The sequence below is a fragment of the Falco punctatus genome (genome assembly GCF_963210335.1).
Source record: "Falco punctatus genome assembly, chromosome: 1".
Taxonomy (NCBI): Eukaryota; Metazoa; Chordata; class Aves; order Falconiformes; family Falconidae; genus Falco; species Falco punctatus.
Genome location: NC_137580.1, coordinates 105,720,851 through 105,744,747, shown reverse-complemented (window position 1 = coordinate 105,744,747; position 23,897 = coordinate 105,720,851). Strand labels below are relative to the sequence as shown.

General features: G+C 58.9%; 1 protein-coding gene across 4 annotated transcripts in view; it reads left to right on the top strand.

The window, feature by feature from the left end:
- Window positions 1-23,171, top strand: part of SRRM3 (serine/arginine repetitive matrix 3) — a 28,828-nt gene extending 5,657 nt beyond the window's left edge. Inside the window, exons 2-15 of one of the 4 annotated variants that reach the window (XM_080367866.1) lie at window positions 2,666-2,921; window positions 6,023-6,124; window positions 10,200-10,334; window positions 10,454-10,534; window positions 10,960-10,989; window positions 11,385-11,453; window positions 11,749-11,784; window positions 12,539-12,589; window positions 12,690-12,797; window positions 13,175-13,469; window positions 19,120-19,448; window positions 20,391-20,618; window positions 20,873-21,010; window positions 22,848-23,171. In XM_080367866.1, coding sequence (XP_080223992.1) covers window positions 2,698-2,921; window positions 6,023-6,124; window positions 10,200-10,334; window positions 10,454-10,534; window positions 10,960-10,989; window positions 11,385-11,453; window positions 11,749-11,784; window positions 12,539-12,589; window positions 12,690-12,797; window positions 13,175-13,469; window positions 19,120-19,448; window positions 20,391-20,618; window positions 20,873-21,010; window positions 22,848-23,064 — 2,043 coding nt within the window. In that variant the 5' untranslated portion in view covers window positions 2,666-2,697 and the 3' untranslated portion in view covers window positions 23,065-23,171. The remainder of the gene's footprint in view (window positions 1-2,665; window positions 2,922-6,022; window positions 6,125-10,199; window positions 10,335-10,453; window positions 10,535-10,959; window positions 10,990-11,384; window positions 11,454-11,748; window positions 11,785-12,538; window positions 12,590-12,689; window positions 12,798-13,174; window positions 13,470-19,119; window positions 19,449-20,390; window positions 20,619-20,872; window positions 21,011-22,847) is intronic. The other 3 variants (XM_080367867.1, XM_080367868.1, XM_080367869.1) reach the window with 3 other exon arrangements.
- Window positions 23,172-23,897: the final 726 nt, after the last annotated feature.

Genomic DNA, 23,897 nt, shown 5'->3' with positions numbered 1-23,897 from the left:
GTTTTCCTGCCGGTGCTGTGGCTGAGGCAGGGTGGCTGGTGTCACCTCTCAGGGTAGCTATGGCTCACGGCTGAGGGGACACCGGGATGCAGCGCAGTGTCCATCCCCAGGCTGGCTCCACCTGGCCCCTGGTGCAGGAGTGATACAGAATTGTAGAATGATAAAATTTCCCCTTATCATATCTCTAGCTGCATTCTTTTTACGGAGATGGGGAACGTTTCCTGGTGGGATCTGCATGCCTCCCCCACTGTGCAGCCCTTTCCCTCAGGTACCCATCCAGCTGCTGGTTTATCTCACATGCTCCTTCATCTACCTGCCCGGCTGTATATCCCACACGCTTTCAAGGTTTCGCAGCAATGAATTCACCCACTGCCAGGCTCAGGATAAAATTAATTCCCGCTGGGGAAAAAAAAGCAGAGGCTGCTGTGGAAAGCATCCTCTCCTTCCCCCTCTCTTTCCTTGAGTGCCTCAGTGGGGGAAGGTTTCCCAGCAAGGAGCTTCCCCCATTCCCAAATTTCCTTCCCGGTTTTTGGCTTCACGCCTTGATGGGAGAAAGAGGAAGAGGAGCCCCCAAGCCAGGTTTTTCTGCAGCAGCTCTCCCATCTCTGGCCTGGGGCCACCCTGGGACATGGAGGGGGCTGGGGTCAGGGGTCCCTCCTGGGCAGAGAGAGCTGGGGGGGGGTAGATCCTTGCTGTGGGGTGTCATGGGGCTTGAAATGTGGGTGCTGCCCTGCCTGCTGCAGGCAAGAGGGGATGAAGGGACACTCCAGTTTCTCTGACAGGGCCAAGCATCCAGAGGGTGCAGAGCCCTGTCCGGCTCCGGCTTCTCTGGCAGCATCTCCTGCTGCCTGCTCCTCCACGCCTCTGCGGCAATAAAGGCTGCTGGGTCCTCTCTGTGTGGTAATAATGGGGGAAAATGGAGGGGGAAAAAAAAGCTTTGTAATTAAGCAGTCAGCTGCCATCCTCCCCGAGCAGGCTTGTCAGGAGATAAATGAGTGCGTGGGGCAGCCAGTGGCAGCGGGAAAGCCGGGGATGTCCTCTGGGGATGCCGCAGGGTGGGAGATGCCTTCCTGCTGGGCTGGGACCCCCGCCACCCTGGGGAGAGCTCTGAGGCTTTTCCTCTCCTCAGACAGCAGAGAAATGTCCTTGAAACTTCTCAGGGGCAATCTGTGTTCCCACCCTGGCTCTGTCCCACCTGGCATGGCCATGGAAAGCTCCGAACAACCTGGCATCCCACTGGAACAGCACAGCGGGAACAGCAAGCCCTCCCTGGGCTCAGAACAGTGTGGATCAGTCCGTGATCTGTCTATCCTGCCTTCACACCCATGCTGGGCTGAGGGATCCCTCCTTTCCCAGGACAGTGTTTGGCCCCACCCTCCTTGGACAGCATGTGTCAGACACCACGGGCATCACAGGCAAGGGCTGGCTGCTTCCCACGTAGGCAATGATGTTCTCTGAAGAGCCTCTGCAGCAGGTAGAAACACCCCAGAGAAGTAGCTGCTGTCAAAAGCTGTGTCTCCGAGCCCAAAGCCAGCTTGGAGAGTGAGGGAGGGTGCTCTGCCTTTGTCCTCGACCATTTCTCTTTGTGCAGGACCTTCCAGGAGAAGCGTTTGTGGGAACAGCCCCCAGTAAAGTCCAGGCGGTGCCTCTGCAGCCTGGCTGCTGCTGGTAATGGAGGCAGAGGATCTCCAGTGGGAGCATCCCGTGCTGGGAAGAGGGCCGGTGCTTTGGGTGGGGGAGCTGGGGCATCACAGGACAGCGAGACTGAGGAATGGGTGCTCAGCCATGTGCCGATGGCCCGAGGTTGCTGAGACAGGGTTGTGTCTGTCGGGTTGATTCAGGAGATTTGGGAGCATCTCCTCCCCCAGGCTCAGGGAGCATCAGCCAGAGCCTCAGTGCGGCAGTGCTGCTCGGGAGCAGTTGTCCTCTTCCAAGGGGTTATTTTTGGAGCCAAGTGAGGACACGTTGACTGTGGTGGTGGAAGAAGGAGGCAGGGACACGTGAAGGTGAAAGAGCAGGGAGAAGGCAGGCAGGCAGCAGCTGGTGGGGAGCCTCACCTCCTCTCCTGGCCAGCACCAGGCCATTGCCGGACTGTGCCAGACATCAGGATGTCCCATGGCTGCATCCTCGCTGGCCAGTGCAGCTGGGGGATGCAAGGGGGATACCTGAGGTCTTTAGGGCATCCCCTTGCTGGATGGGGACAGTGCCTGGGACTGTCCCCAGAGGGTGTGAGGATGGATGCCCGTCCCTGTTCCAAACAAGAAGCAGCTGGCAGCGGGGCCCGTGGGGTTCAGAGGGATGCCTGGCCACCTGTCCCACTGCTACCGTATGGCTCCAGGTGACACAGATGCAGGCTTTGCCAGGCTTTCCCTGGTAAGAGGCTGGTGCAGAGCATCCTCCTCTCTCTCCCATGAGCCAGCCCTCATGGCCTGGTGATGGGAAGAGCCCCAGCCTCGCTTTGCAGATGGAGAAACTGAGGCAAGGGGCAGGAAGAGTGCTGGCAGAAGACCCAGATCTCTCAGTCACCGTCCCCATCAACCTGCTGTGCCTGCATCTCTCTTGAGACAAATTTTCCCGGCAGGTCCTGGCAGGTTCCCGTGACCATCATACGGTGAGAGTGAAACCAGGGCAGGGACTGACCCCCAAGTCTTCCTCTCCCTCCCAGGTGCTGCTAGCGGCAAGGCTGCCCATGCCAGCATGGCTCTCTACAACAACGGGGCCGATGTGCCTTCCCCTCAGGAAGCCTCCAATGGCTTCTCACAGCCCAGCGCCTCGGGTACGTGGCACAAGGGCGAGGAGGAGGTGCGTCTGGTGGAGCCCAGCTTGGTGAAGAAGGCTCACCGGGAAATCCTGGACCACGAGCGCAAGCGGCGGGTGGAGTTGAAGTGCATGGAGCTGCAGGAGATGATGGAGGAGCAGGGGTGAGTAGTGGGGCATCAGGGCTGGGATGGAGATGGACCCCATGGCTTGGGATCTTTTTGACCGGTTTGCACCTTGTTCTCCCCCTTTTTCCTCTCTAAAAAAACACCTTGATGTGGAAAACATCCCCAGTTGGAAGTAAATCCACTTTAGGATGAATCAGACAGCTTTGGGGTAGACTGGTGGGTTGGTTTGCAAAGCTAAATGCCTCCGAGAAACACAGACAGAGGACTGCATCCACGCACATGTTGGAGGCTTGCCCTGGCCCCTCCGGTTGGAAAGCTGGGCTCCCAGCTCATAGTGCTGGGAAAGCCGAGACAGGAAGGAGGAATGAGTTGCTCATGGTCATGCAAGCCATCAGTGCCACCCAGCCCGTGCCCTGCATGCCCAGGAGATGAAGGACAGCTGGGGTTTAGTCCCAGGTGAGGCTGTTCTGGTGCTTCAGTTTGTCCTGCCTCTCCCCCTGGTTTTGGAATGGAAGGAGCCCCTCCATCCTGTGACCCTGGCTGGGCACCGTGAGCTGCTCCCCAGCCTCTGCTCTCCCCTGGGGAAGCAAAGGGCTGGGGAAAAACCTGAGGGACTGGAGAGCATCCCTGCCCGGGTGGGCAGGAGGGGCTGGGGGGTCAGCAAGGAGACCCCCATTCCCACCAGATCCATGGTCATCTTGCCAGCTACCCCATAGCTCCGGCAGCCGTGGAACAGCCTGATCCCACTGACAGCTCACTAAAACCTGATGGATGGAGCAAATTCTTCAGCACACATGGGTAGACGGGGACTGGTATCAGCTGGGGAGAAGGAAAATGGATTGAGGGAAGGCTTCGCCAAGGCTTTCATTAAGAGTGCAAGCGTGACCTAGAATTAAATTGTCTCACACAGACTGGAATAATGATTGTGCCTAATTTGTCGTTATGGAAATAAATAAGGCTGACCTGGTGCTTTGGGGAGCCCAGAGACTCCTGTCGGGTTCCCGCGCCCTACTAGGGATCTTACTACTAGTAGTATCATTATTGCGATGGGTAATAGCAATATTGCAACCGGTATTGTTGTTATTGCTGTAATTGCCTCTGCTATTATTAAGGCTATTAATAACGATGATGACGGTGATACACTGAAATGATAATATAATTACAGTAATAATCTTGGCCAACCTGGTTAATCCTCCGCCTGCTGTTTCCCTCCGTGCAGGGGCTCTCCGGGGGGGTTATATGGGAACCGCTTTGCACCCCTGAGGTTTCTGCCTGGGCCGGGGACCACAGCCTGGCCATGGCCTCGGGGGAGATATTGGCAAGGGCAGGGCCCCCAGGATGAGCAGGCGTGACAGCAGAAGAGGTTTTGCGGGGATTTAAGCTCTCCCTTGTTTCCTGAAACACGGATGGCTCCTCCTGCCTGCGCTGGATCTGGCTGCTGCTCGCTCTGGGCTGCCTGCGCCGTTATTCCCAGCCTGCAGGCTGGATTTCTTGTCTGGAAAAGAAGTGTCAGCAATTTTTCTGTCTTTCTCAAATCCACTCTATGTGTTAAGTGCAAAACCCCAAATCCCTCCAACGGGGTTATAAGCAGTGCCGACGGGTGGAGGAGGTGAGGTGCTCCTGCCTCCATCACAGGATCCCTGGATGCAGGGCGGGGGGTTCCTCGGCCTGGCCTTGCCCCCTGCAGATTTGCTAACAGCCCAGCCGCGGTGGCCCATCTGTCACCTCTTGTTTGGCCTCATGTCCCCTCTCTGAGAACATCAGCCGCGTTCATAATATGCTGCAGCAAATGCTCATCTTCTCGGGCGGACATCTTCCTGCTGCTGCCGGCTGGCGGCTGGCCATGGATGGCCGGGGCTGGCAGCTCCATCCTTGTGCTGGGTGCACCACCACCGAGGGTACCGAGCAAAGCAGCATCGGGGGGTGGGTTTGGCCCTGGTGCTGGGCCCCCCTGCACCCAGGCAGGGTGCAAGGCGAGGCGAAGCAGCTGGGTTGCCTTCCTGTGTCCTCTGCGGGAGTCCTGGCCAGCTGGGGAATTAATGAGAGACTTTCAGGGCAAATGAGCTTGTTAATATTAATTCCCCTCTCCTTGCTGTTCCCCTTCATCGGCACCACAGTGGGTGGGGGTGGGTGCTGCCACGTGCCCCTCTGCACCCAGGGGCACCCACTCTGAGTGGCATCACTGTCCCCGGCACAGGCTCTGCGAGGTGCCAGCCTTGGGGACCGCAGGGCTTGGCCAGGCTGTGACACCCAGTTTTCTGGGCTCCTTAGTGGTGATGCTGATGGGGTGTGACAGCGAGGATGGGATGCAAGCAGGCTCTATAGACAATGTGGGTGAGGACAGGGGGACACACCTGACCTCTTCCCTCTCAGGGTGGCAGCATGGTGGTGACATGGGGTCCCTGTCCCTTTGCCCTGTCCCCAGGGACAATGCTGAGAGCACTGCAGGTCCCTCCACCACATCCCTTCATTTGGATGCTTTGGTCGAGGGGGATGCTCGGGTGCTCTTGTGCAGCTGAGGGATGCGGCACAAAACTGCCTGCCCAGGGCTGTCACCTGTCCCTCCTCGGGGACACCTCAGGGACTGCTGGAGCGCTGTGGTTTGCTGCGGCTGTTCTCAGATGCCAGGGACAAAGTGATTAGTGTCTCTCGTTAATAACCCTGCAGTGGCCTGAGTCAGCGTTTGGCATTAGCGCAGAGCTGGCTTGGCTGCCGGGGCCCTGGCACAGCACGGGGATGAGGGAGGGAGGCTCACCGTGGGACGGAGGTGCCAGGCTCAAACCCCAGCGTCACCAGCTATGATGCTGGCACTGCTGGGGGCGTTTGGCAGTGCCAAAACCCGGGGCAATGGCAGGGAATGGCAACCTCATGGCCATCCTCTTCTTTTACCCCTTCCCTGATATCCCTTCCTCTGCCAAGCACTGCTGGGAGGGGCAGGCAGGAGAGAGGAGGACATGGAGGGTGGTGGCAGGGGACCAAGCTCTCCTTCAAGCCCTGGTGACTGTCACCATGCCACTTCTCCTTCTGACCAGGCCCTTGGGCCACATGTCACTCCAGAAGTTATGGGGTCCTCAGCAGGTCCCTGGGGAGCCCACGCTCCGGCCACAGCAGCTCTGACTGCATCTTTGCCCATCCAGGTACTCCGAAGAGGAGATCCGGCAGAAAGTGGGGACCTTTCGGCAAATGCTGATGGAGAAGGAAGGTGTGCTCACCAGGGAGGATCAGCATGGGCGCCAAATGTAAGTGAGGCATCTCCGAGTTGGCCTGTCTGTGTCCTGCTCACCTCTCATCCCAGAGAGGCACATCCCAGATTGCCTTCAAGTATCACTGGGTGGGTGGATGGATTGATAGGGAGAGGGTATCTATAGGGATGGTTGGGTAGATGGATGGATATAGAGAGGGTATATAGGGTTGGGTAGATGGATGGATGGATATAGAGAGGGTATATAGGGTTGGGTAGATGGATGGATATAGAGAGGGTATATAGGGTTGGATAGATGGATATAGAGGATATATAGGGTTGGTTTTGGATGGATGGATGGATATAGGGATGGATGGATGGTTGGATGGATGGATGGTTGGATATAGGGATGGTTGGATGGTTGGATAGATGGATGGATATAGAGAGGGTATATAGGGTTGGATGGATGGATGGATGGATGGATGGATGGATGGGTGGATGGATGGATGGATGGGTGGGTGGTTGAATGGATGGATGGATGGATGGATGGATGGATGGATGGATGGATGGATGGATGGATGGATGGTTGGTCAGTTGGCTGGAGGCAGGGATTGCCTCTTTGAGGCAGTATCCTACCTCTGGAGAGGTTAGAGTTTCTCCTGCACTGGTTCTTTTGGAGACCTCAGGGTGCTGTACAGAGAGGCCAGCACTGCAATACTGCTGTCCCAGATGATGAAACCAAAGTGCAGAAGGTCTTGATGCTTGGCTCAGCCCACCAGGCAGTGGCAGAGACCAAGCTGCAGGTTTGCTGTGCCTCACCGCTGCCTGCTCCTGCCTCTTTGGGTCACTTCTCTGCTCTCCCCAGGGCTGAAATCTCAGCCTCTGCCTCCAGCCAGGCAAGGGCACTGGTTTCCAGTCCTTGCTCTTAATTCCATAACAGGATAGTCTGCCTGCCTCCAGGTGTGAAGCTGGGGCAACTCAGCTAGGCTGGTGATGGTTCGGCAGGCTGGTTGCTGTTCTGTAACCCTAGAAATATTAGTGTTAGCAATAATAATTATTAATAACAGTAATAATAATTTCTGTTGCAAGGGGTGCAGGCTGGATAGGCAGGACTTGAGCCTGCTTCTTGTCTGGGTAGACCCAGAGCCTGTGTCTCCGTCAGGCTGCTGTGACCTCAAGGAGCCCCATGGATGGAGCTTCTCCAAGGATTTCCTGCCCTGTGCCTCTGCCTCCTAATCGCTCCTTATGATGCCTGGTCCCTGGGAGCTACTTATGCCCCAGGGAGCTTGGGGCTCAGGTTAGGTATCCAAAGCAGCCTAGCTCCTGCTGGGAATGTGGCGCTTGCTCCTCCTACCCTGCACAGGACTGTCCCCAGCCTCGTGAGGATCCATCCTGGCTCGATGATGATTTATCTGTGCAATACTTAATGGCCCAGGCAGCGTGGCTGGCCCGGCGCGCACCATCCATCAGCCTGGAAACCAGGTCACTTGGGACAGGAATAGATGCTGCAGGTTCACTGAATATTAATGCTTCATTAGGGTCAGGAAATCAGGGCAAGGGGGGAGGCAGGGAAGCCGTGGCGGGGAGGGGAGAGCCTTCCTCCCATTGCTCTGCCAGCACCCAGGCAGGGAGGGACACCGCTCCAGGAGGGACACTCGGCTGTGCACAGCCTGGGATGGGGCGCATGGCCCTGGGGCAGCACAAAGGGTCCTCCTCCAGGCAGGAAAAAAACAAGCCACAGGGAAAACCAACCTGCCCAGGTCATGGAGCATCAAACCTGACTTGTTAACAAGTGGCCTTTGCCCATGGGGGCATGAGTCATCTCCAGGGCATCTTCTGGGGCAGGCTCGTTAGGGCTGGCACCTTAACGAGCCCGTAGGGAAGCCAAAGGTGCCTTAAGGTTGTCCAGGCAGCCCTAGCTGTCACCTTTGCGGGCTTGCTTTTGCGAAACAAAGGGTAATCATTAAAGATTAGCCCAGGGGCTATAAATAATAGTGCTGAGCTGGAAGGAGCCGTCTCAAAGCAAAGGATTGCTCGGAGGAGAGCAGAGCCGAGCCTGAGGCGCTTGGAGGAGGCTGGCATGAGCCAGGTCCAAAGGAGGTGGCTCTTCAGGCAGTGGGGACCTGAGCTGCTGAAGTCACTACCAAAGGATGTCCTGGGTGCAAAAGGGCTATGCTGGTTGAAGAGGCTGGACAAGGGAGTTAAACTTCAAATAAAGAGCCCCAGCCCTTGCAGTGGCTGGGAGAGAACTCAACAAAGCACCTCATGGGCCGGTCCTGCTCCAGCACCTCTCTGGACTTTTACAGCTGGGTTTTTGGCTGCTGGGACTATGAGTCTGAACCAGCTGGTCTCGTTTCAAAGCAAATGCGAAAAGCTCAGCATCATCTGCAATACTCCCCAGGGGAAACTGAGGCACTGAGCAGAGCCGTGACCACCTGAGTCCCTGGCTTGCTCTCTGCGCTCCTCCAGCTCCTGTCTCTATGTGTGCACAACCTGGCGATACAGCCCGCTCCCCAAGGAGTAACTGCTTGATGGACAGGCTGGTGGGACTGAAAACAAACGTGAGCGTGTGCCGGGCAGGGAGGGATAATTGGGGCAGCACAAGCCCGTCTTGAGCCACTGAGCACAGCTAATGGGTGAGATGCTGGCAGCAGGCTCTGGCATGAAGCACTGCCCGCTCACGGAGCAGACAGTCCAACAGGGAATTATCCCCTCTCTCTCCTCTCTTTTCCTCTTTACTCCCCTTCCCACGCTCGGGTGGGTGGTTGAAAGGCCGTTCCTGCCCTTGGGGCATGGCCAAAGCGGGAATCACTTGGAGAGGACCCAGAAAACCATGGCTGCGGTGCAGAAGGGAGTCCGAGACCCGCTTGAGCGATTGTCCATGATCAGGAGGAGGCTGCCTCGCTTGTAGTTTTGGTCCAAACCATTTTTAATTGGGTTAAACAGCCCAGAGCCTGCCTGTGGCCAGGAACGCCAACACGTGCTACTCTCGGATCTGCCATCTGAGGCTGGGAGCATCCCTTCACTCAGCCGGAGGTGCTGGCTGGGCTGCCAAGGGACTGGTGCCATGGGGGCTGCGCTTCTCCACCAGCATCCCTGGCTGCACAGCTGTGGGCTGGGAAGGGCGGAGGAGCCCACATCCAGTTTCTGAGGGCAAATTTCCCTTAGGAAGCAAGCGCCTGGGCTGGTGTGATGCTGGGCATCCTCCAGGTGTGGCCCCATCTGCTACAGTTCCCTCCAGAGCACCTATATGGCCATATCCCTCCAGGGCAAGATGTCCTACATTCCCCAAGAGCAAACTCCCAGCAGGATTTGATGCTGCTTCTGGGGCTGATGGCAGAGGAGGGCTGGGGAGGTGGGGGGTGGCAGGGAGAGCCTGGGCAGGAACTCCTGGGTCCCTCCTGCCTGCCTGGTCCAGCTGCCAGACCTCTGCCAAGCCCTGCCTGCAGCCCCGGTAGTCAGTGGCAACCTCCCACTGGTTTCCATGGCAGCGGGAAAAAATTAATGCTGACGAAGTCACTCAGGAGAGAGAGGAGACCCTGATGGCTCCAGGCCTGATGGTCACCCACCCTCTCACACCTGACCCAGGGGGCACATCACCCATCACCTGCCTGAAGCTAGGGTGCCAAGCCAGCGGCACACAGGGGTGCTGGCCTCAAAGCCCGGATCATCCTGGGCAGCTCCTGCCAGCAGGCGGATAATCGCCCGAATCCCCTGACCCTCCTGCCGGCTCCTCTCACCCTAATCTGGCCCTGCCGTCTACCTGGGCTGACCCCAGCCTCCTGCTCAGCTCCGGCACTTGGGCAATGCCCAAAGGGGCTCCAAATTATGCCAAAGCTGGACCCTGCAGGGGGATGGTGGCCTGAGCCCCGCAGTGTCCCTGTGCCAGCCCAGCAGGGATTCCTGCAGGGACAAAAGCCCCATGAAGACCCCAAGAACACCACCACCATGGGTCTTTGCTGCATGTGGACCTCTAGGGATGTGACCAAGGTCCCCTGGGGGTGTTGTGGCAGAGGGGATGTCCCCCAGCTCCTGTAGCTGCATTGGGGCTGCTCTGGGTTTCCCCCCAGCCTGTCCAGTGGGAGACAGGGAATGGGGAGCCCCTAATAATCCTGTGCTTCCTCCTTTGGCAGCGTGATAGAAAACCACCACGGGATGGATGGGGAGGAGTACGCGGTGGAGTACCCCGACTATGGCGAGGGCTGCCTGCTGCAGTGCGACTGCTCGGCTGAGTGCTACCGTGAGGACAGCAGCCACCGCGAGTACAGGTCCAGCCAGACCCACAGTGGGATTTTGGGGAGTGGGTGTGCAGGGGGTCCCCGTTGGGGGACACAGAGGCCAAAGGGCCCTCCCTTTTTCCCCCAACACTGTCTGCTTTTTCCCGCAGGCTGAAAAGACGCTCAAGCAGCTCCACCTCTCCTCCACCCAAGAAGAAAAAGAAAAAGAAATCGGGTCACCGCCGGAGCCGGTGAGTCCCCAGCTGTCCCTGTGCTGTCCCCTCTCCTGGAGGGCATCTCTCCTGCCAGCACAGCCCTTCCCCAGGCTCTGGTGGAGCAAGTCCCCCCACGCTGGAGGGCAGTGCACCCCAAAAGGTGCACCCTCGAGAGGTGCAATGCATCCTCATGCATCAATGGTGCAACACGCACACGCACGTGCATGCAGGCACAGCACTGTGGGACGCACTGCGAGCCCACCCAGCTGCATGCACTGGTGGCACCTTGCCTGGTCCATGCTGGGAAGGAGCCAGCTGCCACAGGGCACAGCACCGGGCAGGATTTGACTGCCTGAAGGGTCTGGCTCTGTTTACCTGCTGGTCCCTCCCTGGTTAGTGGTGGCCACCTGGGCAGGATGCTGTCCCTAATGTCTCTTTCTTCTCTGCCTTCCCCATGGCAGCAAAAAGAGGAAACCTGGCTCGGAGCGCAGGTGAGTGCCCGCTGGGCTGGGTGAGCTGCAGGGTCCCTGCTGGGTGTGCAGGGCCACTGGGCATGGGCTGGCCTCCACCATCCACTGTCCCCCTCTGAAATCCCAGTGGGAACTGGGCCAGCCTCCTGCTGGAGGCTACGGGGCCCACAAGGTGGCAATGGGACACAGTGGGATTCAGGCGCTCCGGCACTAAAAGCAGCCAGAGCCCTGCTAAAAGCCCTTTGCTATCCCCCACCCCAAATACCCTGAGGAAATAACTTCCATGTGATGTTCCTGCATCCCGTGGGTGGTCCAGGGCAAGCGGGGGGCAGTGGGATGGGACTCCTCTGGGCCATGAGGGCTGGGGAGTCCCTTGCTCCTCCCTCAAGGGCACCCACTTTTCCCCCCTCCCCCAGCTGTGACAGCTCTTCACCCATCCGCAAGGAAAAGAAAAAGAAGACTGGAAAGAAACACAGACGTGACAGGTAGGATGGACACTATGTCACATTGGGGACGACGGGGCTGGCTGGGGAAAGTGGGGCTGGTCGGTGGCTGCCCAGGCCCTTGGGCTGGGGCGGGATGAAGGCATGGACAGGGATGAGTACTGATGGCTTTTCATGGGACCATCACCCCACAGCAGCTATCACCTGGCCCATCCAGTAGCCCACCACAGGGCCACCCCCCTGTCCTTGTCCCCATCCCCTGAGGCCACCCAGCCTTCACTCCATGCTGCCTGGCTCAGTGTGTCTCCTTCATCTCTGCCTCCTCTTCATCCCTCAGGTCTGAGTCGGGGTCACGGAAGAAGAGAAGACACAGGTGAGAGTGACGGCTGCTGGGAGCCACCCTGCTGCCACCAGCGCTGGCTGCCAGCTTCCCCCATCAGGGGTTCCCCCTCCCCTGCCCTCCCGCTGTCCCCATCCCCTTTGCCCATGGGGATGGACCCATCAGGCGCGGCGTGGGGTGAACGTGGGCTGTCATCACCCGCCGTCTGTCCACCTGTCCCTCGCCTGGTGAGTGTCCCCCTCACCCCACATCCAGACACCGCTGAGCATCCCCTACCCTTGGAGGTGGCACTGGGCCACTCTGGGTGACTGCAGGGTCCCACACGGCCCTGAATGTCCCCCGGGGGAGAAGAGGTGATGCAGGGCAGCTGTGGTCAGGGCAAACCCCGATGCCCTCTGCAGGCACCGTTATTTTAGTGTGAAAAATTAAAAAACAGGCAAAGGGTGCCTGGGTGGGCAGAGGGGCTCAGAGTGGGCTGGCAGAGGGCAAAGCAAGCAGGGGGGTGACAACGGGCCTGAGCCCTGTGGATGCTGAGCAGAGCTGGTTCCCCCTTGCCACTACCACCCCCTCCTAGCCAGCCTTGCCAACCAGCACGTGGCCGGGGGGACTGACCCCAAAGCCAGCTGGGATCCCCACTGCAGCTTGAAGCTTGGTGGAGCCCAACTCCAGACCGGGCAGGTCCCCTCCATCACTCCTCCCGCAGCCTCAGTGGCTCTGGGGGGGCCAGGGAAGCCCCCCTGGGTGCTGCCCCTGCTCCTGTCTCTGCAGCTTTTGGTTCTTCCCACAGGTCCCGAAGCCCCAAGAACAAACGGAAGGAGAAAAACAAAGAGCGCAAGAGGTGAGGGGCCAGGACAGTGGGGAGAGCGGGGTGCTGTGTCCCCCTGTGTGCCCCCCACGGCGGCTCAGCCTGCCCCTTGGCCCCCCGGCCTCCCTCTCAGCAGGTCCCGCAGCGAGTCCCCAGCTTGGCGCTCACACCGGCGCAGCTCCTGCAGCTCCCACAGCGCCTCGCTCTCCTCCGACGACAGCAGCTCCAAATCCCCCAGCAGGTAGGGGCAGCCTGGGACCCCTGCCCCATCACCAGCAGCCCCCCCAGCCTCTGTGACGGGATCGCTTCTGGGGTAGAGGGCAGGGAGGCAGGTGGCAGAGAAGTCCCTGTGATGGGGACCCTCATGTGATGGAGGGCAGGGAGGCAGGTGGCAGAGGTGTCCCTGGGATGGGCACCCTTCGGGATGGAGGGCAGGGAGGCAGGTGGCAGAGGTGTCCCCACGATGGGGACCCTTGGGGTGATGGAGGGGAGTGGGATGGTGCTGCAGCACCTTGAGGGGGTGTGTGTTGGGACCACGGTGCCCAGATGGGGGTTTCAATTTTGAACTCGAAAAAACACAAAACACCGATTTTCACCTTGTTTCTTGCTTTGGCAAAGCCTGCCCCACCATCTCAGCCCCAGCACGCAGCCGGCAGCTCTGCCGGAGCCAGGCGAAGGGCGATGGCGCGCTGGGCTCGGGGCAGGAGGGATGCCAGCGGCTGACGGTGCGGTGCCCCGCAGGCTGAGCCCCAAGCGCCGGCAGGACGGCCCCAAGGGCAGCAGCGCCCGCTCCAGCCGCAGCCCGTCCTCCCCCTCGCCCCGCCGCTCGGCCTCGCCACACCAGAACGGGCACAAGGGCAGCGCCCAGAACGGCCGCCACAGCCACGGTGCCCCGCTGCCGGAGCCCTCGGATGTACGTAGGCTTTTCTTGGATCACCGTTCTCTTCCCTCCCCTCCTCCCTCCGCAGGACCCCCCACCCCAGCTCTCCTCTCCCTTCCTTCCCCGCTCGCTCGGCTCCCCCCTCGCCCAGCCCAGGGCACGCGGGGGAGCTGCGGGGTGCAGGATGTACCCACCCGGCACCCATTGACCTTCCGTTGGGTGCGCAGTCTCCCTGGAGGAGCCAGCCCATCACCTCAGGGCAGGTATCGGGGCAGCCAACCCCTTCCCCAAAGCCACGCATCACTCTGTGGATGTCACCCCCCAGGGACGATGGCTTGGCAGGCCAGTGTCACCTGCCAGGGTCACCACCAGGCTCAGCACCTCCCTGGGAGGGGATTGAGCCCAGAGAGCCAAGGAATGGGTAAAGCTGAAAAATTCTTATTTCCCCACTAGCCCCACCACTCCCCAGAGCCAAGGTGCCAGCACCAGCACTGAGGACCCCCGCATCCGATCTGGGGAGGGGCGTTAGGCCAGGGTAGGATTTGGAGGGGGTTTGGTGCTGGGTGCTCAGATTTTAGGAACTCAGGGTCCCCGTGCCAGGTGACTTTGGAGCCAGGTGCCCCCCAGCTCTGCTTCAGCTCCCCGGGGGTCCTGATGAAGCCTGTGGGGGCTGCTTCTGCACTGAGTGGGGCAAAGCCCTAACCCAGCAGGATCTGGGGGGCCAGCCCCAGTTTAATCAGTGCTGGGCTGGTGAGGAGCTTGCTTTGGCTAGTGGGGGGCTGGAGGCAGGGCTGCACAAAGGCAGCGTGCTGGGGGACCCCACTAATGGGGGGCACACAGGTCCCCGCTCACCCCGGGACACTTTATTCCCATAGGTGAGGTGCTGCAGGGATGCTCCCAGGCTGGCAGCACCCAACGCTGACACCCCAACACCTGTGGGGCCAGGGGGACCCTGGAAAATTGGGCCAGGAGCCCCCCCCCCCCCATGTTCATGTCCCCTGCGGCCTCCCCAGCCCCAGCCCAGCACCCCCCAGCAGCACCCAGCACCTTGCCCACCTCTTGGGGCACCTCTCTGCTTTCTTCTTTCCTGTGGTTTCAGCTGGGGCATGGAGGGGGTTTGGGTGCCCACCCAGGCGCCCGGCTCACCCGCTCTCCCCCTGCCCACCACCCCCAGCACCCAGCATCGCCCAGGCCGCCGAGCTCCCTTGGCTCCCCGGCACCAGCGGGACTTCTCTCCGACAACTTTCTCTCTCTTTCTCTCTCTCTCTCTCTCTTCTTTCTCTCTGGTTTCTATTTTTTATTTTTTTTTTCTTTTTAATCCCATCTGTGTTTTTCTTTAGCCTCCCATTTGAAAAAAACCCAAACGGTAATATACACTTCCATTTCTTGCTCAGCAGAAGCAGGGACGAGGGGGAGGGAAGGGCAATGAAACGTGCTTTTTTCCCCCCCCTTGTTTTAGTTTTCTTTCTCATGGTTTCTTTTCTTTTCCCTTGTGATGTACAGAAATGCAAACGATATATATCTCTCTTATTTTTCTCCCACCCTTGTCGTCGTCATGTTGTTCTAGAACTTTTTGCTTTTGTGTGTGTTAATGTGGAGAAGAAAAAAAAAAAAAAGCAGATGTGTTTTCTAAATATTTACGACCGCTGAACATTGTATTTCATTTTCTATATTTTGAACAAGGAATTTAAAAGGGAAGAGAACCGAGCAGCTCTTCACCTCAAAGGTAGCGGGCTGGCTTCAATATCGTGGAGAAAATTGCCCTTTGCCTCCTTGAATTGGCTACTGGTGGCCAGATCCTGCTGCCACGGGGCTGGTTTTCCTCCACAGTTGCAGGATGAGGCCGTTGGGTGCTGGGTTATTCACCCCCGCCCCGAGCAAAGCACCCTGCGGCCATCCCACACCTGGGCATCCACATCCTGTATCCTGGCAGGACGGGTGCTGAGCATCCTTGGTACCTTCCCTCCTCCAGCCTCCTGCAGACCCCCCCAAAACTCTGGACTCAGCCGTGCCCCCCCAGCACCCCCAGAGCCTCCGGAGGAAGGGCTGCCCTGGGGCGCTGCATGGTGTTGCCTTCCCTTTTAAATACCCGGTCCCGTCTCCATCCATCCCTGCTGCCTTCCCCAGCCTTCCTCCCGGGTCTCTCCTCCCCCTCCTCACCCACACGCACCCTCCGGCCCCTTTTCTCTCCAGTTTTCTTTGGGCCAACACAACCCAACAACCCTCGCCATGTCCCACCTCCATCCGTCGCCTTCCCTGCATGTTATCTGGGACTTTGCCATGTGATATAACGACTTTTAAAGACTGAAACGCAGCCGGGTTACAGACACCAGCCAGCAAACCCCCTGCGGCCACCCCGCTAAAACAAAACAAAACAAAACAAAAAGCTAATGAGACCAATTTAAAAAATAATTTCAAATATTCTAAGCAAAGCAAACGGGATTAGCCGAGGGGTCTGGATCGCCGTACTAAAGAGTCCTTGTCTTTTTCCCATTCTGCCCTCCAAATGTGGAGATTATTGTTTTCTTTTTTTATTATCGCATTCCTGTCACTGCCAATTGCAAAGGTAGGTATTTTGTCCACCTCTGCACGTTCACTTCTGCAGATGAGCCTGTTGAAAAGCACCGTAGCTTGATTTAATGTTATTTTCTCTTTCTTTCTGACTTTCTCTTTCTTTCTCGCTCTCCTTCTCTGTCTCTCTTTCATTTTGTCTCTTTTTGGTGGCTATATATAATTTTTTTTATTATTATTATTTGTATGGTTTTCCCCAGTTAGCTGCAAAGCCATGCTCTTCTCTTACGTTCTTTATTTATATTTTTCGCCCTGTCCACATAACATTTTTTTCTTTCTTCCCCCCTTTTCTCTTCCCCGTCTCCTCGTGCTGTCGGTAGAATGCATTTCTGTGTCTTTCAGCCCTCCGAATTTGTGTTCGTTTCCATCCAGGGGCCGAGCACGGCTACTCCATTTGAGTCCCCCCTTAGGGGCTGGGTAACGAAGGCAAATATAATTAGTGAGGAATAAGGGCAGTGGCCAGAGCCCAGGGGTGGGAGCCGCAGCACGTCCTGGGCACAGGGGGTTTTGGGGTGGATGGATGGGGCAAGAAATGAGAAACTGGGGGAGATGTGTGGGTTTAGCCCCTCCTCGGGCCATGACGGAATAAACCACCCCAACCCAGGGAAAATATCGGGGGGCTGAAACGGGGAAAGGTTGAAATCTCGCTCCGTGGAGAGAGACAGGTCCCCAAGGGCAGGGGACAGCGTCCCAGCCCTGGCCACCCCATGCCCACAAGCCCCCAGTGTGTGTTTTCCCTTTTGCCGATTTGGATTTATTTGGGATGCTTTTACCTTCGTTGCCTTCCCGCACGCCTGGGCAGGAGACCCCCTCCACTCCCGCTCCGGGGTTCAGGTGGGAACCCCTCGCCCTGCAGCCCCAGCCCACGGCGTGGCCAGCCAGCACCGAAACGCCGCCCTGGGAAAGAGGAACCCCTTCTCTTTCTCTCTTCATCCTCCTCTTCATCTTCATCTTCTCTGCTTTTATTTTTCCCTGCCCAGATGCGGGGCTGGGCATGGGCTCAGCCGAATCCCCACTCCCAGGGCTGCTGCACCCCTTTGGATGGGGTCCGTGTCCCCTCGCTTGCGGGGCAGTTTGTGGTTTGTGGGGCTGTTGCAACAGCAACCAGATTTTTGAAAAAAACCCAACCAAGCAAACCAAACAGCCCCCCCCAAATCCCCACATTTTGGCTCCAGCTTGCTGGCCTGCGGCTGGAGGCGTTGGCTTATCCGTGGGGACAGGGAGGTGATGCAGGACATGGAGCGGCTTGTGTGACACCCCCAACCCTAGGATGCTGGGGGACGTGGTGGCCTCATCTCCCTTCTGCAGCATCTTTGCAGTGGTCCCCAGGCTTCCACCCAGCATTTTGGGGGAGAAAAGTGGCATTTAGGACATGGCAGGGTGGGTGGAGAGAACCTTGTCCTTAAGGATTGACCGACCAGGCATGTCTGGGACATGGGACCAGTGGGGAATTGGGGTCCCTGTCCCCAGCTCAGCCCCGGGCACGGTGACACAATCCTGGCTATACTCCAATTTCCTGAACCCTGTTAGATACCCTTGACTGGGCTCAGCACCACCCCGTGCAGGATTGACCCCTCCAGGGATGCTCAGGGACCCTAAGCCGGGCTGCAGCTGGGGGGAGGAGACCCCCAAAGCCCCCCATGCTGGGGTTTGCCGCCTCGGTTGGGGCCGGCAGTGCAGGAGCTGTTTCCACCCATCTTTTTGGTCCGGTGGTGTTGCAAAGATGGGGAATCCCGCCCCCCCCCCCAGGCAGCGGCTGCGCTCGGGGGAGCTCAGAGATGTGGGAATTGCTGCGTGCTGGATCCTGGGGCTGGGCAAAACCCCTTGAGAGCCCGGCACGGGGCTTGGCCACGGTGGTGGCCCAGGATTCCCCCCCTTCCCGTAGGAGAAGTGAGTTGGTTTGTTTTATTTCTCCTCTCTCTGGCTCTGTCTCTGTCTCTCCTCTCGCTCTTTCTTTCTCTCTTGCATTTTTGTGAATCTAATGATGCACTTATATTGCCCCGCTTTTCCCTTCTCTTCATACCTTACCTACTAAAGGAGGAAATGCCACTTTTTTGGTAAGTGGATGTTAACCAAGAGGGACTTAAAAAAAAAAAAAGCATATAATGGAAAAAAAAAAAAAAAAAAAAGGAAGCAGAAAGCAAAGTCTGTGTTGAGTGCTGATGAGAACTTAGCAGTTCCCTGCAGAGTCACAGCTAACAGCTCAATGCGTGTCCCAGGAAGAGCTCAGAGACATTCGTTTATCTCAGTAACGAGGACATTTGTGAAGTTTTGCTTTGTTCTTTTAATTTGATTTGATTTGATTTGGATGGTTTTTTTCTTCTTTCTTTTTTTTTTTTTTTTGGTTTCTTTTTGCCTTCTCGCCCCTGGGCCCCCACCCCCTGCCTTGCCCTCCATTGTTGCTCTGTGCCGTCCTCCTCGTTTCTTGATTTGTTTTAAGCTGAAAGCCGTACTATATAGAAACGACACATATCTGAACATATATCTCTCTATATATGTGCATGCCTCTGTGTGAGCAGACCCCCCATCACCTCCAGCCCTCTTTGGTTCGACCCCTTCCCCTCGGCTCAGTCTGATTTACTCTACCCCACCTCCCCACCTTCCCTTCTCTCATCTTTTCTTTTCTCCCCCCGTTTTCCTCCCTTCGTTTGGGTTTTACCCCCCTTTTCCCTTCCCCTTTCTTGGTTGGGGTGGGTGGGCACCAGGGTTTGCTTTATCCCCACTCCAGGTGTTTTTTGGGGGGTGGGGGGTATTTCTTTCCCTTCGAGCTCTCCCTCCCTGACGACTTGGGGGTTTCTTGGATTTTCTTTTTTTTTCTTTTCTTTTTTTTTTTCTCCCATCCCACCCCTTCCTTTGGGTTTTTAAAAAATTTTATTTGAATTATTTTTTTTGGCGTTTTGCATGCGGAGGTTTGCATGACCCACGTTGTTGAGGGCGAGAGGAAGGTGCAGAGTAGCGTCTGTGTAGCCTGCCTTATGCGATGTGCGTTGACGTTGTGAACCGCGCCCCCAGCCCAGCGCCCCCCATTAAAATCCCCTTTCTCCTTCTTTCTTCTCTTCTTCCTCCCCTCCCTGCCTTTCCTCCCTTCTCTCTCTCTCTCCCCCCTTGGCAGAGGCCGGCCTCGGCATCCCCCTCTCCACGGGCTCATGGCAGGACGGAGCCGCCATCCCCCCGTGCCCGGGGGGGACGACACGGTGTCCGTAGCCCCCGGTCGCCCACACCGGAGCGGGCCAAGCATGGCCACCGGCATCGCTCCCGCAGCGCCTCACCGCCGCCCCGCCACCGCGGCCAGAGCAAGGGACGGCCACCGGCCCCCCGGGACCCCCCGCCGCCGACGCTCAGCCCTGCCGGCTACAGCAGCGACTCAGAGGGCTCGGCAGGCTCCCACCCCTACGACCCACCGCTCGGCCCCGACAGGAACCATGGCGCCCATGCCAAGAAGTAAGGGGGGCTCTGGGATGGGGTCATGCCATTCCTGCCGGGACATGGAGCTGCTCTCTGGTATTTGGGGTGCAGCCCCATGCGGGCATCCCGGTTCTGTCCGGGCAGAGCTCTGGGGGCCAAGCTGGGGACCAGGGCAGGGCTGGGATGCTCAAGGGATGGGGACAGGGATGGGGATGGGGACAGGGATGGGAATGGGGACAGGGATGAGGATGGGGATAGGGATGGGGACTGGGATGAGAATGGTGACAGGGATGGGGATGGGGATGAAGAAGAGGTTGGGGACAGGTATGGAGATGGGGACAGGGATGGGAATGGGGATGAGGATGGGGATGGGGATGGAGATTGAGAGAGGGATGGGGATGGGGACAGGGATGGAGATGGGGATGGAGATGAGGATGAGGTTGGGGATGAGGATGGGGATGGGGTGGGGATGGGGACAAGGATGGGTGGCGATGGGGATGGGGATGAGGATGCGGATGAGGATGGTGGTGGGGATGGGGACAAGGATGGGTGGCAACGGGGATGAGGATGGGGATGAGGACAGGGATGGGGATAGGGATGAGGATGGGGATGGGGATGAGGATGGGGATGGGGATGAGGATGAGGATGAGGATGAGGGTGAGGATAGGGACAGGGAAGAGCCACAGTGGGTCAATGCCAGCACATCACAGGAAAGGTCATACCCACAAGGGATTGTTCCAGCATGAAGGGCGGTGGCTGGATGGCTGCATGGCATTACAGCATCCCACAGGGTGCAGGATCCCAAGCAAGCCAGCACCCCATGCTTTATAGTCAGGGGTGCAGCCCAGCCAAAAGCTGGGGTCATGTAGGTGCGCCCGCTGCTCCCCCATGGGAACTGGGGGTCCCCGGCTCCCATGGGGACAGCCTGCAGGCCACAGCGGGAGAGATACGAGTAGGGGCTGGGGTCTGCCTTCGCAGGGTGAAGGAGAGGCACCACCGGGGCCGGCCCAACAGCAGCTCAGAGTCATCAGCCAAGCACTCCCGGCACGCCTCGGAGCGGCGGAAGAGCCCATCGCCCAGCCCTGGCCAGCGCAGCAGCTCCTGGAGCTCCAGCGGCTCCCTCTCCAAATCCCGCTCCCGCTCCCGGGAGAAAAGAGCAGGACGCAGCCGGTCCCGCTCACCCTCACCAAAAAAACCTGCCAGCAGGTCAGCCCCCGGGGAGACTTGGGCATGGGGGTACCAGCAACGGGCTCAGAAAGCATCCCTGGCTCAGGGTGGACCCAGCCAGCCCGGGGCTCAGTGAGGGGGCTACAGGCCATTGCCGGCCCTGGTGGCACTGGAAGCGCCAGCCCCAGGTGGGGTGTCACCCCTGTGGGGAGCTGCTGGGGGTGGGCTGTCCCTGCATCCCACCTGGATCCCAGCCCACACCCCTGATGCCCCTCATCCTCCTCGTGGTGTAGAGAGAAGGACAACGAGCCCCGAACACGCCACGGTGACCCCGATCCCACCCGCGCCCGGCGCCGCTCCAGGAGCTACTCCCCCATCAGGAAGAGGAGACGTGACTCCCCCAGCTTCATGGAGCCCAGGAGGATCACCAGGTGGGTCTGGGCACACGGTGAAGCCTCTACCACGGCCTCTGGCATGGCCCAGGGCTGAGCTCTGCCACCAGCCAGCCCCGAAGGACGTGTGGGTGGGTGGGTGGGTGGGTGGGCAGATGGATGGATAGACGGACAGATAGATGGATGAATGGATGGAGGGATGGATGGACGGCCAAATGGGTGAACAGCTCTCTGGATGGATCGATAACCCTGAGGACGACCAGCTGGGTGAATCAGCTGGCCCAGCCAGATGGATAAGCAGGCTGCCTCCAATATTACACCTTTCTGATCTCTCCCCATTTCGAGACATGCAAATAGGAATTCACCTTAATCTGCATGCGCATATTCCTGCAAGACCTATGGCCTCAAGCGTGTCTCTCCCCTGCCCTCCAAAAGCTGGTTTCTCCTCCTTGAGATCCTATTGACTCAGGAGCCCAGGCTGTAAGACAGGCAATATTTAGTGCCAGACGAAACACTGTGTGCATATATAGTACCTCGTTAGCATGCAGCGCTGGCGGCGGTACTGGTGGCGAGCTGAGATTACCTCGTTCCTGACCTATTTGTCTCTCTTGCTATCAGCTGGGAGATCGGGACCGTGGGGTGGGAGGGGCTGGATTTTCGGAAATCAGCTCTGCCTCGCTGTGGGAGGGTTTTTATTTTGCCTGGGCTGGATTGAAGTTGTAAAGAGGGAGGACAGGAGAAATGCTGCTCAGCTGGTGGGTTCGAGCTCCCCACAGCCCTCCCTGATGGATGCCCTTAAAGGACACAGGCTTGGAAAGCTGCTCCCAGTCCAGATGAAGGTTTTTCAGCCTGGGTACCACTGGTTTTGCATCCCTCCTGCTCCATCCCCGAGCTGGGATTTGCTGGGGCGTCCCCAGGAAGGCGGCAGGGCTTGGCCAGAGGACACAGCCCATGGTCCCTGTGGGGACCATCCCCCCAGTCCTGTCACCCATCCTTGGGACGGATGAGGATGGCAGACCCAGCTCTGTTTGTGGTTCAGGAGGAGCAGAGCCTGTGAGGCTGGGAGGATGCTGTGGGGAGGGGGCAGCCAGGGGGACACCCCCAGCCCCCCTCGCCTGCCCTTTAGCCCAGCGAGAAGCCCCAGGGCTCTTCCTTGCCCTCCTGCCCTCTTCCTGGTCCCTGTCACTCCCCACCACCCTAGGGTCCAGCACCGTGTGGTCCTGCCTCAGTGATACCAACTTCTCCTTTTCCATTTCATCCCAAGGTCCCTCTTGGAGAGCATCGCCGCCAGCCTGGCTCCCAGGGTAACCTCTCCGCTTCCTCCTCCTCCTCTTCCTCCTCCTCTTCCTCTTCTGTGTCTCCTCATACCGTAGGATGCCCTCGGCCCCCAGCTGCCTCCGGGTCTCTCCTTGGTCCCACTAACACTGGGCCGGGAGAAGGGGGCAGGAGGCCGGCTCCTGTTACCGGCTCCAGATGTCACTGGCCCCCATGTCCCCTCATTCCCATCGCCCCCCTGTTCCCCACATCCCTCCTCATCCTCAGGCGCCGGCGGGCCACAGCTCGCCTCTCGCTAATCCTGAATGTCTCTTTTTCAGCAGCTTTCAGTCTTTGGTGTCTGGGAAACACAAAAGCCACATTAACCTGCTCACTTTCTGCCCTCGCCGCTGCCTAATCCAGGACTAACACCCCGGGGGGGCTGGGGAGGAGGAAGGGGATGGAGGGGGGAGTGATGCTGGATGGCCGCATCCTGACACCCCGCAGCCAGTCTGAGCCTGACCACCCTGCAGGGATGCTCAGCCGTGCCGGGGTCCCAGTGCCGATCCCCTCCCCGAGCTGCTGCCGGGGGCCTGACTCAGTTTCCCTTTTCCATTTGCAGCGCTCGCAAGCGTCCCATCCCCTACTACCGCCCCAGCCCCTCGTCCTCCAGCTCACTGAGCACCTACTCCTACAGCCGCAGCCGCAGCCGCAGCTACGACAGCTACAGCACCAGCCGCAGCCGCAGCCGGACTCGCAGCCCCCCCAGCCGCTCCCGCAGCCCCAGCCGCAGCCCCAGCTACAACAGTCACAGCAGCTCGGAGAGCGCCGGCTTCTGAGCCCCCCAGCACCCGGCCGCAGCCCCTCACCATCCCGGCTGTGCACCCCCCGCCAATGCCACCTGTGCCCCCAGAGATGGGGACCACCAAGGAGGTGGAAAAGAGCCGGGGGCTGCTAAGGGTGGACCTGGCAGCAGGGGAAAGCAGGGGCCTAAAACGCAAATGGGTCCTTGCATCGCCCTGGGAGGGGGTGATCCCCCCCCCGCCTGGGGGGTTCGGGGGGTCGGGGTGGGGGAGGGGGAGGATATCTTCTTATTTCTGCCAGCGCTGGGGTGGGGTGGGCGAGCACAGAGCGAGGGAACAAATAGCTCAGCAGAGACCTTGAGGTGAGCAGGCGGGGGTGGCTGGGGACCCCCGAGGAACACCCCCTGTGCTTTTTGGGTTGGTTTGACATTTTTAGCACAAATGTGTCCTTGGGGGGGGGGGGGGGGGGGCAGGCAGGAGGGGGCTTCTTCAGTCCAGGCTTGGCTGGAGGGTGTGATGCCAGCTAGACACAAGCTCCCACTTTCCCCTGGCAGAGTCATCACCGTTTCCCCATGGTGTCCCGGGGGACAGGGGCACCACCAACCATTTTGTGCCCCCCCCCAGACCCAAGCACACGCCGAGCCATGGACGAACAAAAGCTGGCAGCACCCGCAAGTCTCTTCCTGAGTGGGGAGGTCCGGGGGGGGGGGGGCACTCCTGCAGGATAACACAGCTTGTCTTGGCTCAGGAGCCGGCCCTGGCACCCATCCATCCATCTCAGTTTTAGGAGGACCGAGCCATCACCCCCAGGAGGAGGGAGCTGTGGGGATGAAGGCTGGGCTGGGGATTTTCCACCCCTGGGGCTGCAT